The sequence below is a fragment of the Pyxicephalus adspersus genome, chromosome 11 (assembly GCF_032062135.1).
Source record: "Pyxicephalus adspersus chromosome 11, UCB_Pads_2.0, whole genome shotgun sequence".
Classification (NCBI taxonomy): domain Eukaryota; kingdom Metazoa; phylum Chordata; class Amphibia; order Anura; family Pyxicephalidae; genus Pyxicephalus; species Pyxicephalus adspersus.
Genome location: NC_092868.1, coordinates 29262353 through 29278223, shown reverse-complemented (window position 1 = coordinate 29278223; position 15871 = coordinate 29262353). Strand labels below are relative to the sequence as shown.

Below are 15871 nucleotides of genomic sequence, written 5' to 3'. Positions count from 1 at the left end.
ACACCACAATGTCTATCTCTTAAGTAAGCACAGAAACAGCACTCTTGTAGTCTGAGGAGGCCCAAGTGTTAAGAGCAGCATATCCAATGCTGGTTCCTCTGTCATCGGTGATCCTTGTACTTTCTGGCCACTAACTGTCTTTCTTAATTATCTTGTGCACTTACTAATACCAGATGGAATCTTTCAGATCTATTAAACACCAGGCAAGTTGACTTTGTGTGCATCCTGCATGGGTTTTGTAATGCATGCCACAAGCACGGTAGTAGTCGCACACATTTATAGTAAATGTCACCTGATCACTTCAAAGATAGAATTTGTCTCTGAATTGCATTCAGAATTGAGAGCTCCACTGCATAAATTCTTCAGAGACTTTACTGACGAAGTCTAACTACAGACTCGTTTTTTCCATAAGGTAAAATAAACCGTGATTAAAGTGATCAGGGTTAGACTGATTCACAGTGGCTTCTGCAGCTAGACAAAGTTCATTTATAGTAATCTTTCTTAATGAGTTCTTGAGAAAAGACAACAAACCTAAATAATTTTCAACTCGGGGTGGTCTTGGCCTGTAGGACCAGTTAAAGTCTATATAAATATAAAACACATTTTAAAGCTCAAATACAGGTCAATGCAGGTCAACTACACTTGTCAATGAATTCTTAAGAATCATAGAACCATGTCAAACCGAAGCCCTAAGTTCATTAACATGAACCCATAGCTTGATATATTGCATTAGGGATCTGGACTGCATGCCATGACCGTCCTGAGCTGTAACAGATTATTAGTTTCCTTTTTTATGTACAGTGAACTGTGATAAACTTTAAGTAGTGCGGTTTAGTCTGTTCACTTAGCAAAGTAAATTAATCACTCTGTAAAGTCATTATGTACATGCTACCCTTGAAAAATGTGGACTTTTGTATCACATTTAATTTGTTTATGATATATGTTTGTAAAATTGACTCCGTAGTAAAAATCAATTGAACCATAAAGGATCATGTGCAAAGAAATATAGAAAAACATGATTTTTGCTTGCACATCTTTGAATGACTGAAGTCAGTAGAGCCAAACTTCATTTACTGACCTAAGGTAATTATTACTTGCAGTGTTACAATTCACTAAGTAAATTATCTATCTAAGAGAACAGACTAAACTATTTTAGTAAATAACCTCCCCTTGCTTTGCCACCCAAGTTTGATTTAGGTAATGGGTCCGTGCTCTGTCATTCTGCTGTACAAGTTCTGTATAAAATTTGAAGTGAATTGTTCCCTCTACAACAGAAAGCTATGCAGGTCCTGAGGCTTTAAAGCAGTTACAGATCCATTATGAATTCTTGTACTTCTAATAACTGTGCTGTATTTCCTCCATTTTACAGCAATTTGTATTATTGAACATACAGACATTCAGAATATTGTTTACAGGCTTTTCCTGCATTATGCTTTTTTTCCTACTGGGGCACAGTTTACATGAGCAAATCCTTCTTCAGAAGAGCAGTAAGCAAACCTTCTATGCCAATGATATCATGGACCTTTTCAACAGAATTTGCAGCATAGGCTACTTACTACTACACAGCACTGCTTATCTCCTAATTGAGCACTGGACCCAGGAAAGATGTTGGTCCTAAGATGTTCAAGATTAATTTTTTAGGGGATCGGCATACCCAAGGACAAGAAGGAACAAAATTGTTTGCCTTTTGGGTTACAGAACATCACATTTTCATTTGTATAGTGGAGAATTGATAGGACACCTGTAAGAACTTATTGCTTTCTGTTCCATCCCCACCTACACCATCTACTCCCCCATACCAATTAAGGCAAAGCAATAAATAATTTACAGAGGTTTTGGCTTACCCCTCAACCTTGTCTCAGTAAGTGAATCAGCCTATCATACTTCACCTACTGCTAAGGTATGACCTTTTGGATGGACCTTCCCTAATTACTTGCCACATGTATACATACAACGAATTGTAGCCTGGGGTTAGCCACATGTCCATATATTTATGGTTTTGCCATTATAATTAGTGACACACACAGTTTGTGTTACATATTACCTCCTAACTACTAGAGAGTGAGGTGTAATTGCAATGACATCAGCTATTTTTAGTGACATAAACAAGCAATGAAGGCTACATAGATTTATTACTTCTATAGTACAACATTGTTTGGTTCTACTGCCTGTACATTAAATAGAAAAAATGATTAAGCGAAATAAATGGTTGCATTCATTCACTAGCAAGCATTCTGCATTGATCAGTTTTCATACATGCAGTATGTCTGGTTGTGTGAAGCATGGGTTTAAACTGATGTACTGCCATTCTCAAATCACGAGTCAGAATAGGAGTAAATGTGGTTGCTATTTACAGCAACATGTAAGATGCCCCTCATCCGATACCACTCAGTTCAGTTTGACCCCTGCTACATGTAGATTCTTGGAAATAAAAAAAATACCCAGTTCATCCAAGTGAATGAGATTCATTCTATGTGAGTTTGCGGATACTTGATTCAGCACTTTAACACTGGGACAAGAACAGGCTTTAAAAAACTACATAAACGTGCTAGATATTTGTCACCCAAGACAAACAATCATGATCGTCTCAGGTGAAAATCACTTAAGGACTAATTGGGGACCATCACAGTCATTTTCTATGGAAGAGGATGCAGCGGGGTGCCTCCCACTCATCCTCCCCTCTACAATATGAACTAAACAGCGCTTTGTGTATGCATTCTATGGTCACTGGAACTGATCATCATGAAACTATCATTGAAGCATTCACAGCGGAATGGAGTGACCAGAAAGTTTAAGGAGCTCATAGACCTAATGTCTGTTGTCCTGTCCTAGCAATAGGAAGACAATTGGGATGTATAAGATACAATTGACCTTAAAAGATACCTTTAGCAGGGATTTCTTGCAATGTTTATCAGTCAGGTTCCGTTTATTTACCTAACAATCCAGTGGAGAAACACCTGTACCTGTACCAAGTACACCTGGCCAATACATGCAAAGATCTTTGTGTCAATCTCGTCATCATTCAAGAGAACAGCTTATCAATGGTCAGATCCTCCAACCACCATGTTTTTTTTTTGTTTTTTTTTATTCATTGTTTACTCATCAATTTTCTGTTTAGTCTTTTCATTTTTATTCACAAAACGTGCTATTATTTTCTAATTTCACTGACATTTTTGTTTTTATTAATTGCTTATTATTTTCATTTATTTTAATTTCTGTCATTAACATTTGTGTTATCTATGTTTTCCTTTTACGTACTCTTTGTGTTTTGACACAGAACTCCAGTGCCATGTCATATGTGAGTAACTTCTTTTGTTTTATTTTATTAATACATTTATTTATGCTTCTGTATTATTTATGTATGTTTGAACTTTATGTATTCATTCTATCCCAAGTTTGCTACATTTATCTTTTATAGGTACTATGTAGGCACTTATAAAATTAAATTTAATAAACATTATAAAATTAATGACTTAAATTCGTTCTCAAAGATCACAATCAAGAGTTTTATTGTTCACATTAGCAGTTTTTTTGCTCTGTGCCATTTGAAAAAAGGCTTTTATTGTAACAAATAGTTCAGTTTTTAACCTTTTTGCAAGCACTTGGTAGCAGCAATGTTGTAGGAAGACACTCCACTTTGCTAGTCTTTTGCAGAGCTAAGGTAGTGGTGCAGGGTCTTAGCAGAGCTGTCTTTAAGGGTGCTGGGCTCATGCCCTGTAGTCTGCTGGATTATTTTTTAATGGTTTAGCATGAAAGAGTGAGATATCATGCGTGCGTGTGTTCTGTTATACCCCATACTCAAAGTGATTTTAGTTGTACCCCAATATTGTATTTATTTGTTAACTATTGTAATTGGCAATTCACCATTGTAGCTTAAGCCACCCAATGTTATCTTCAATGCTGCTGAATTTTGAAAAGCCCTATTACTTAATTGTATTGTTGATGTTCCAACCAGTTATCCTGACACCTACAATGGCTTCTTTTTGTTTTTGATTATATTGATAATACTTTTCAAACTTTTTACTTAACTATTATACCCAGATCAGATCCTAATTGCAGTGAGGTTCCATATTACAATGGATGGTTCTTTAAATCAGTGGTTGCCAACAGTGGTCCGCGGCTCTGTCCCCTGTATGGACACAGCCTTCCCACTCTCCCATCACAGGCTCAGACCTGCTTGCTAAACATCCTGGGGGGACAGTAGCACAGGGTTGTGGACACAACTTTTGTTGCGTCCACAGCCCTGCGCTACTGTTTCCTCCCCGGAATTTAGCAAGCAGGTCTGAGGCAGTGATGAGAGTGGGTGGGTTCTGACATCATGACCCCAATCTGGGGGAAGTTTTACCCCCTTTGAGTGACTCACAGCTCCTCGCGCATGCGCGATCCGGATTCCGTACATTTAGTGGTCTGTGAGGTCTGAAAAATTCTCCAAATGACTGGACAGTGTTCTCCCTATTTTTTTCCCCAAACTTCAAGCTTAAGGTCCTGTGTCAGTTATGTCCAAGAGCCTTTGTTCATTTCAAAAAAGTTTTGCATTCCTATAGAAATAAACTATAAATTCACCCCCCATCCTGATCATGTCAACTGCATACAAAATGTGAAACTGATGTCAGACTGCAAGACAAGCCCAAAGCCCTTTGACTCTTTTTCTTTTAGACACGTGGAGAGCCCTTTTAAACATCCCATTTATCTCTATAGACCTGGTAGTTATGCCTAGTTATATAGTTATGCCCTGTAGTTATGCCAGCAACCTGGAGCACAGCGTCACAGGAAAAATCAAATGAAAACCTGGACATTTTAAAGTGGAACCATGTTGCAACTGAGATTTGGTTTTGGTTATATTAGACAAGGTATTGGGAAACAAGTATAGGTTTTTATTACAAGTTAATCTGTTTTTTAGGCTTATTCTCCCTAATTTGTGCGTATACAAAGAATGTGCAAAAATGGAGCTTCTGCTGCCTGTTTGTTTCTGTTGTTCTGATATATTATTTTGTAAAGAAAGCCCACTTTACTGTAGTGCAGGGTTTCTGTATTTCTAGACACTGAGGTTTTCTTGATTCCCAAAAGCATGTGATGTCCCTATTTTATTTTTATTTTGCACTTTATTGCTTAATTTAGTTTGTGTATAAAGGATGTGCTTATGAAGTACCTTGATTTATTATATTTGGCTGTTGTCGTTTATTCGCAGGGAGAACTAGAACATCAACTTCTTCAAGCCAACCCCATTTTGGAAGCTTTTGGAAATGCCAAGACTGTGAAAAATGACAACTCTTCACGATTTGTAAGAAGGCACCCATTTTACTTGTATTGTGTTTTGATTTTTCACCTTCAGAAGAAAAGTATATATTTAAAGCTAAATATGAAATTCTATCCATTTTTTTTAATATACACCAGTGTCCCATGGTTATTTGCTGTTTGTGTTCATGCTAGGGAAATTTTATTTATACGTTATTAGTGCTGACATCCCTTAAAGAATTTTACCAACTTGGAAATTTTTAAGATATGAACGTAAACCTACAAACATATAGGGGAACATACAAACTCATGCAAACAATGCCCCAACCAAGATTTATACTTGGCACCCTAATGCAGGGCAGACCGTGCTGCCCAATTCATCCTTTTTATTGGGAAAGTAAATTTAATCCACTCTTTTACATTTGTCATTAGATAAATATGGGGTGAAAATTTCAGATTCCCAATAATACTTTGGACATGTTCTCTTTATTTCCTATTATGTCTCTGCTGCAGGAAGGGAAATTTCCCCAAAAGGACATGGACAGCAAATATAAACCCAAGCTAGACTAGACTGTTTGAACCATTCACTACCTGCTTTAGCATTTATTTATAGGAATATAAGGGTTATTTTATTGATACTTTTACTCCACCCTCACACAACTTATACTCAAGATTCACACATTTTCCCAATGTAATTGTAAACAGAGAATGTGTGAGTCTTGAAAAATAAAAAATAGACCTCATAATGCTGTTCCCTTAATCAGTCAACTGCATTAACTGGTTTCCAACTGCATTAACTGGTTTCCATTTTACACAAATTATATATGCTGTACTATTTCAATCAGAGTGTATCTAATTGGGATAATTGATTGTCACCAATTTTTGGTACTGGCTGTCTTAGTACATTTAAAAGATGCCACATTGCCATCCTAGGCCTGGGTATGACATTGTCTCACCACCTGATACTGACACAGTTTTATGAATTTTTTGAACATTTCGGGTTTGTCACTTAATATCTTTATGTGCAGTTACCACTAAAAATACTACTAGACGTGGCATCTTCAGTATCAGTAGATTCTAGATAAATGAACTGTCTCCCTGATATGGTTATTCCTGTTTATAATACTGGAGCAAAGATTTGCGTGAATTTGCCAAACTGACTAATCGTTTTCCAGCTGTCATTTTGTCATTGTACATAGAAGGGTGGAAAATGAATGAGCCTAGTTTGTTGCTACGTAACAGTGCCATTGTTTTTTTTTTTTTTGCTTCAGTTTTTATTTATTGAACCTGAAGATATAATCTGTGCTTAGAACTTGTACTGTCTTGTATATTCCTATTGTTATATCACAACTTATGTTTTAATTGAAATCTCCTAGGGCAAGTTTATCCGGATTAATTTTGATGTTGCTGGATATATTGTTGGAGCCAACATTGAAACCTGTATCCTTTCAGACTGTGCATTCTGCTACACTACCGCCTTCCCACACTTAAACTTGTATTCCCAAAACAATACATCAGTAACTCATTATTCCACTTAATGACACCTTCTGTTGTACTAAACAACCAAGTAATTTAGTTATCAGCCATTTGTATCCTTCCTATTGACAGTAGTACTGTATTATTTTATTCTTGGTTACTTTCTAATTTAGGTGAGACTTTTGGAGCTATAAAGAGTTTAATATTGCTGCCTAAAGCTGACAAAGAAATAAAGGCACAGATAATGTACAAAAAAGGGAGCTTAGGCTATGTACACACGTCAGATAATATCAGACGGTATCGGGCTGATATCAGACGAGAATCTGCTGTGTGTACAGCGCTTGTCGCCCGTTGTTCCGACGATCGTCTAGGTAGATCCACGAACGCTGAGCTAGGAACAATCATAATGAAAGTAAAGTGGAGAGAGCTCAGCAGGATGCTGCTCCGTTTTTCTCCCCCCTCGTGCGGACTTTTGTTGTTGCAACAACAATTATTGCATGTGTGTAGGCAGCCTTAGTCTCAGCTCTGCTGTATAGGGCACTGCAAGCTACCAATGATGAAAAAGTACTTCTATATGAGACACAATGTTTTGTATTTTAACTTACGGTCCCTGCTTATAGTATACCGGATACATTTACATATATTTTCGATACATCCTTCTGTTACATAATCATCAATTTAGCAACTGTTACAGCCATTAAACGTTCTGTATCAGGCCCCTGAATGGTACCCGTTCTTTGTCATTTAATATTGGTTGAACACAGAAGATAGTTGGTACTTGCATTAGAGTGATGAATGTTTTGTATTGCCACCCATAGCCTTTTTGTTTTAAATTCAGTAGATAAGTCTTGAAAAACATTTCTACATTTTGTAGTGTCTTATGGACAGATGCACAATAATTAAGGGGAGTTATGAGTTGGTGACTACATCTATCAAGTAGTCTTTCTTCCCTTTTTTTGTGTTTTTATTTATTGGACCATGTAACAGTGTTTTGTGATTGTGGTAGACATGCCCAAAAACATAATTAATGACTGGGTTCTTCTTTGCTGAATCTTACAATTTTCCTGAAACTTTAGGTATGTACACTATGCTTAGGCATGCACACAATTATTTATCACAAAACAGTCAATTTTTCAGATGGCTGCATATACAGTACAGTTTTTTATGGCCACCTTTTCAGGTGATGCATCTTGTATGTTCTTTGCCTCTACTTAAAACTTGCTTAGTATACCGAGGTGTCATGTGTTGTAATCTGCAGAATTTAACAATAATTGAATGCAGACTTAAAAACTTTGACCTTTGCACAAGAACAATAACATGAGAACAGCTTTGAAAAGCCTATTATTACAAAGCGTCTATTTAATTACAGTGTTACCATTAAGTTTTCTTGGCACCACTCCTTAACTTCCTCCTTCAGATTTACTGGAGAAATCTCGAGCAATTCGCCAAGCTAAGGATGAAAGAACATTCCATGTTTTTTACCAGCTTTTAGCGGGAGCAGGGGAGCATGTGAAAAGTAAGCTGTTATATTTTACATGCACATTCCAGAGACTGGGGCCATGTATAATACAATGTGTGCTCTATTCAGTACTGATATGTGAATATGTTCTGTGTATCATTTCATGTCTTGTAATGTTTCCTCAATGTTTACATGTATTTAAAGTGGTGTGACATCAGATCTGGACACTAGAGCAAACACAAGTACTTGTATTGTGTTAGGAATAACAACAAAAAGGGTTAAGCAACAAAGTCACTTACATGTCATACAAACATTAGCGTACACTTCCTCTTTTATGAAAGCAGTATAAAAAAATGTGAAATAGGTGTTTGAAATAACCATGGAAATAGTGTTTTGGGCTAATTCTCCCATATATGTGTGTGTCAAAAATATGTATAAAAAAAAATCATCTCTCTTTATGTCATCAAGGTGTAACTATTATTCTTACATCTTTTTCTCTAATGTTGTATTAACCTCCTGGGCGGTTAATTTCTGTCCAGATTTATATGTATAAAAGCGGTACATTGTTTTTCATGAAAATTTACTTTACATTGTAGGACTGTAATTCTTGAGTAAAACTCCCCAAAATATGTCCAATATTTAATGAATTAATAATAAACCTAAACAAAAACACAAAAATCTGTTTATATATATATATATATATTGTGAGGGGTTAAGCTCAGGATTGCCTTTGCTGAGGTCAAAGAACACCAAGGTATCAGCCTTAAGCTGGCTTCCAGCCAGGTTTATTGAAGGTTGCGGATAAAATAACAAAACAGCAAAAGAAAACCTTGCCTGTCCGGCACTTACTATACATCAGACATCCCTGTTCTTCACTTTATTAATACAGGCTTCTCCCTGTCAGCTCAAATCCATGCTTTCAGCAACCTTCTACTCACTTTTGAGCTCACTCACCCAGACCGACTTTCTGAGTCTCTCAGCCGAGCTCCCTCACAGACCGACTGTCTGTGTCTCCAGCAGGACTCACTCACACAGTCCACCTGGCTGTGTCTCAAAACAGAGCTGAACTCGCACAGACCCCTGTCTGTGTCTCTCCAAATAGAGCTGCACTGACACAAACCTCTGTCTGTGTCCTGCCAAGCCAAGCTACTGACTGAGCTCCTGGCTCTATGTTATATCCTCACCCTTAGTGCTTCTTCATTAATTATTTCACAGATGAGAGTCTTCCACCTGCTACTTCACACAGGAATCTTGGGCAAATATATCTCACATAAAAGAGGAATCCTGGACAAATATATCTCCCTTTCACCTCCAATCTTGCATTGGTGTCACAATATATATATATATATATATATATATATATATATACACACACATAAATATATACACACATATATATATGTACGCACCGACGTAAGCACCGACTTTACCTGGAACTCCCAGGGAACATCAGCGCAGATAAGACGAAGAGGACGCGGCCCAAGGATGCGATCCGACCGTAAGGACACTGGAGGATGCTGACGGGACCAGGTAAGTCTTTTTTTTATGTTTTAGCTAGTGTGGCTCTGGGTTACCGCTTTCAGTAGGTTTTTTTTAGCCCAAGCCACACTTGGGGTTACCGCTCAGGAGGTTAATTCCCTTTTTTTTTATATATTTGGCAAGTTTCAATATTGCAGCCTAAATCATGTTTTGTTTTATTTTCTTGTAGCTGACTTACTTTTGGAAGGCTTCAACCAGTATCGCTTTTTATCTAATGGAAATGTTACCATTCCTGGACAGCAAGACAAAGAGATCTTCCAAGAGACAATGGAGTCCATGAAAATCATGGGAATTAGTCATGAAGAAATCATGTGTAAGTAATAACCAAGTTGTCCCAATTTTTATGACAATGGAATGTTGTTCAGCATTATGGATTGGAAATATGCCATTGTTGCCATTTGGGATGAAAATTCCACTTCTGTCATGTAAGGGAATTTCACTATTCGGAGAATTTCAATAATTAGAGTTTAAAGAAATACATGATTTATGACAGGACTTTAATGGTATCTATATTTGATTCAAAGATCTTTAATATCCAAATCTAAATCCAAACATAATATTGAGTTTTATAAATGTGTAAAAAATTATTTTATTGATGTATAGTTGTACAAATATTTTCATCCTGTGGAGAAATTTAAACATGCTATTTAACATAATAGGTGGAATTCAGCCAAACATCCCATGGGTTCTGACAGATATAGATGCTTACCATTGGAAGGGAGACTGAAGTGCATGTATATCTCCTTGTGTTAGATCAATAAAAACAGTGAGGGATTAGCATTAGAAAAACATTCATATAAAATTCTTCCAAAACTGGCAATAATCTTGGGCATCAGATGCCCTCCCCATTATACGCTATTATACCTGCCAAATGAATGTCATTAGAGATAGTTGATAGCATAATACAAAGTTTAGGCATGAACAGTTATCGAACAATGCAATTGTCACAGACACTAACACATTTTTATCAATTCAAATATGTTTTGTACCTGCTAGGTATAATTCATAATACATAAATGTATGTATTAATTACCCAGATTCTATTTTACATTTCATTTAAATATATAATACTTTTTAGGTAATACCATCATACAATGACCAGTAATAAGCAGTTATCCATGTCAACCAATCAGAAGTCACTAAGACAGAGCAAACATTTTTTAATTGGCTGGTGTGTTTTGTTTTTTTTGCCAACTAGGTAACTCTAGGTCCACAATAAAACAAATTTACTTTATACTAAGCAAAAGCCTCAATGTTTTACCCTAGCACCTTCTCAGGTGAGAATTTAGAGACTGTAAAATCTATGCCATTTCTTTTTGAAGATGCATCAGGAAGTTGTGAAAAGGAAAAGATAGGGAAATCCCTTGTTAGACAGTGGTCACTAAAACAGGTGTCTCCATTGAAACATTTACCCTCAACTCTTGTTCTGGTAACAACTGTATAATTTTGGATTTTCTCTCATTTCTGTCTTGGTGACAATCTTCACCAATAAAATAATGAATCCATCTAGAAAGGGCATGGACAACAGTGAAAATTCACTTGAACCAAAGACAAACCAAATAAAAAAGTAATTATAAAATTGTTATCACCAAATAATTTTTTTTCTAGAACTATTTTGAAACATAGATGACTTGCTGTTTATATGTACAATTGTGTTTGTAGTAAGAACTTCTTAGTCATTTTGTTTTTATAATCCTTCTTCTAGCTATGCTAAAGATGGTGTCAGCTGTTCTCCAGTTTGGCAATATTGTCTTTCGGAAAGAGAGGAACACAGACCAAGCGTCCATGCCAGACAACACAGGTGTGTCATTCTTTACTGATATTGTACTTGGTATTCTCATGTGACCTGCTGCATTGTCTTTAATTCATGTCACAGTGGATTAAATCTCATTGCAACAATACAGGCTGACATACTTATCTGTGTGCATTTAAAGTTTTCCTGAACAAAATATTGAACTCTTTCCACCAATATAGATCTTAGAGCGTTCATATATCAATAGACCTAAATATTTTCTGTAAGATCAAGTGCTTATAAATCATGCAGTGTGATTGTACTGTATTTTGTAGCATATTGACCACATGCTCTGTGTTATTCTATGTAACTTGTGCTTCTGATGCACCTGTCAACAGGTGCAATTCACAAAGATGTTCAAGCCTCTTTTTGTTGATTGCACTTTACAAGACCTGTAAATAGTTATCACTCCTTAAAGCCATTTTTTTTTAATATAGTTTTTGATATTTTTTTTGTTTTAGAATCAGGAGTGTAGCTAGAAATCATGGAGACCTACAGCAAAACTTTGATGGACAACATTTATTACAAATTGACATTATTAACGTATCTAAGCTCATCCGTCAGTACAAAAATGTTTAAAAAAGATTTAGTACATTACAAATAATATATGCTTCCCAGGCCATGATTTTGGAAAGAGCTTCTAGGCTTCTCATATGGTAGCAAAATTTCTAGAAGGTAAAAATTTGCTGCCATTGGAAGCGCTTGTATTTCTGCCCAACTTACGGACTTCAGCATGGTCCCTTATAAACTATATAAAAGTGTAGTACAGAGGTAGGAAAACTCCGGCCATGAGGCCGGATATGATTTAGCCAGTATTCCAGTTCGGCCAAACGCCCCCCTAGTTATTTATTGTTGGATCCGGCTTAATTGAATTGTCGCGTTATTGGCAGTTCCTGTGATATCATTGAGTTCCCGCACTTACTTTGCCTAAAGAGCACCGGAAGGTTGACCTCGAACATCGTGTTTTCAACCCTGAATGGACTGAAAAATTATTCTTCGTCCAATGCGGCAACAAAGCCCTGGGTTTAGTGTGCAACGACACCAACAGCACTTTCAAGCAGTCGAATCTCAAGGGGCATTTCGATGCCAAGCACACGCACACGTACAGAGACTACACCGCAGATGTAGACTGCAGTCACGTCTGGAAAAAAAACTTTCGTTGGACACCTTGTTTCTTCTGGCCTAGTGTGCCTTCTTGACCTCCTGAAATGGCCTAGCAGTCTGCCAACTCCTAGTGTAGTATATACAAATTGAACAAAACAATGTGGTCATCTAGGCAACAAATTATCACTGCTTCTATGGAGTTTTTTATATAATCTGTACTCATCAACATTTGTTTGTTTGTGTAGCTGCACAGAAACTGTGCCATCTTTTGGGACTTAATGTGACAGAATTTACACGTGCCATCCTGATGCCGAAGATTAAAGTTGGGCGTGATTATGTCCAGAAGGCTCAGACTAAGGAACAGGTGACCTTTGTTAAAAATTACATTATTCACGTTATATGATATTATTACACAATGCATAACATGCAGAGAAATTTACTTTACACTTACAGGGATGTTTGCATTGCTTCTTCTACAGGCTGACTTTGCTGTGGAGGCACTTGCTAAAGCGTTATATGAAAGGCTTTTCCGCTGGCTGGTCCATCGCATCAACAGAGCACTTGATAGGACCAAACGACAAGGTGCATCATTTATTGGCATCCTGGACATAGCTGGCTTTGAAATCTTTGAGGTAAGGATGGAGGTGTGATAGATATATTAGCATTTGTAAATGACATGCTGAATAAAAAACAGCTGTTTGTATGAATATTTCCAACAGTGTAATTTTGCTTACCTCAGTTTAAAGACCGAGGATATTAAAAATAGCATGTAGTTTCTTCAGTTTATGGAATGTTTCCTATAGTATGGTATACATATACCAGGTTGAGGAATCATGCATGGGGCAGAACAGTGGCTAATAGGCTGGTACTGGGTTTAATTTGTTCATATTAATTGCATGGATTCCTCCTGCATACCAAAAAATTCCAACTGGAAGGTAAATTGGCTTTTCATTCCAAAAAGTGTCCTTAAACTATGGTGGAGACATTAGACTATGTTAGAGTGTGCTGGTCTGATAGCTTTGTGACTATGAATTCTATAAAGCACTGCAGCTTTAAAAATGCATATTAATTATAATAAATATTATTCACATTACTATTTCTATTGGGACAAACAAAAGCCAGTCACTCTTACAGTTTTTTTTAGACTTATTAAAACATAAAGGTTTACATTAAAATATGGCTGGGAAATCTGCCAGCAACACTGCTTTGGGTAATTTATAATAAATTGTGTAACTGAGGGCCTCTAGTGGAATTTCTATTTTCTGCAGTCAGATCAGTGAAACCTGAATGCTCATTGCTTAAGGGATGATGCACTTTGCATACTGTTCTTTGCAGCATTTAATAAGCTCCGTGTTTATAATCCAGGCAGTGTGTTAGCAGTAGAGATTTTAGAGGTAAAGCTGCAAATATTTTACTAAAGCTTTTATTAAATGTAGGATCGATGCAAATTTTTTGTTTTATAATACAACACTTATACAGCTAAAACCAAGTTGTAATTTCTCCAGTGAATGCCGCCAGTTTCCCAATGCATAAAGCAAGGAGAACTAGTCAATGGCTCACTCCCCTTCTTTTCATGTGACAGCACTGGTGCTTGGTCATTTGCCCAATATTGTTGCATGGGAGTATGGAGTGTCAGCTCTGTGTAATCACTGCTAGACAACTTAGATTATACACATGAATACTTTCCATTGCTCACTAAGTTGTTTACTCCTGTTACCTGAATAGAACAAGAGCGTTAGGGGAGCAAAGGAAAGGTGATTAGGTACTCTGAGGAAGAAGGACATTTACCCTGCATGGCCATAGTTACATTTTGCTGTAAAAACAATTTGCGATGAACAAAATTTTCATGGTTTCCTGTCCTAAATGTTGCACAATAAATCTTAAACATTGTAGTAAGTACAATATAGTAAAGTACTGTGCAAGAACCAGCATTTGGATCAATGAATGATGGCGCACATAAGAGCTAAATAACAGGCAATTTATCCTCAATGTCCTTTGAAAGGAAAATCATGGGAGTATTAGGTAGCATTTTTTTCACCATGTGTTTCTATATGTAAAAATTGCTGAATTCCCACATATATATATATTTTTTTTTAGTGTTTTTAAGCATTTTAGTATCTGTATAAATTTAGCTTTAGTGGATGTCACTGGTTGAATGAATCAACTACCAAGGTAGTTGTGAGACTTTGCAATGAAATTAGGAAATCTTTAAATGGAGATGCAATTATACTTAGGTGTTGCACAACTTATTTTTAATTGAAAGGCTAGTTCTACTTTATCCTAATTCTTCACTTTATCAATACATTGTAGAGCCACATGAATGTTGTGATTCAAATCTGCAGTGTTAATGGATGCAATTTTATTATGCCTCACCTAGTTTGCTTATGTAACACAGTATTAAAGCCGGACATTAATTTTTATTATATCATATTTGTAGCTGAACTCCTTTGAACAGCTTTGTATTAATTACACAAATGAGAAACTACAACAGCTCTTCAATCACACCATGTTCATTCTGGAACAAGAGGAATATCAGCGGGAAGGTATTGAGTGGAACTTCATTGATTTTGGCCTGGATCTTCAGCCTTGCATCGATCTCATCGAGAGACCAGTAAGAAATAAAAACATATTTTACGTTTTTGTCATTTCTTTTTTTAATAACAGTTATACAAAAAAAATGCTTTGCTGTTACCCATTTTTAAGCTATACTTGCAAATATTCCAACCTGAAATAAGCCTCCATCTATTTTGTTTATTTAGATAAAGCAGACTTCTAGCTAAAAAAATGTTCCATAATAAATATTCATTTAACCTCAACCATGGCAAAAGGTTAGATACATCAATTTAATTGGCGTATCTTGGTCCATGTTGGTGTTTAAAGAGGGTTGATGGATAACAGAGCAAAGCAAAATTATTTTAGATATTTCTAACACTTATATTTATTATTATACATTTTTATGCCTATAAAATATAATCTTAAGGTTGTGATTTGCTTAGTTGTTGATTGCCAGCAGAGAAACTTCTTAGAAGATAATACATTAAAAATAATGCACTGTTAAAAATAAAAAATAAAAATTCTTTACAGCAAGTACTCAGACAACACCCAAAATTAATTTTCATTAAAGTGAAAAAGACTTTTTTAAACCTTTTTACAACCTTGACTGCCAGCTTTAGCTGCATAGGTCTGATCACTCTGTGTTGCTGGTAAGGTTCTGGACCATGGTGTGAACAATATTGCAGTCTTCATTGAAAGACATTAGACATAGT

The 15871-nt window shown here is 36.3% G+C and overlaps 1 protein-coding gene across 8 annotated transcripts in view; it reads left to right on the top strand.

Annotated features, from left to right (window-relative positions):
- Positions 1-15871, top strand: part of LOC140340396 (myosin-10-like) — a 132080-nt gene that overhangs the window by 80220 nt on the left and 35989 nt on the right. For 5 of the 8 annotated variants that reach the window (XM_072425560.1, XM_072425565.1, XM_072425563.1 and 2 more), the window contains exons 6-14: positions 3278-3298; positions 5189-5281; positions 6612-6675; positions 8129-8227; positions 9879-10022; positions 11415-11510; positions 12851-12969; positions 13085-13237; positions 15043-15216. In XM_072425560.1, the coding sequence (XP_072281661.1) occupies positions 3278-3298; positions 5189-5281; positions 6612-6675; positions 8129-8227; positions 9879-10022; positions 11415-11510; positions 12851-12969; positions 13085-13237; positions 15043-15216 (963 nt within the window). The remainder of the gene's footprint in view (positions 1-3277; positions 3299-5188; positions 5282-6611; positions 6676-8128; positions 8228-9878; positions 10023-11414; positions 11511-12850; positions 12970-13084; positions 13238-15042; positions 15217-15871) is intronic. The other 3 variants (XM_072425566.1, XM_072425564.1, XM_072425561.1) reach the window with 1 other exon arrangement.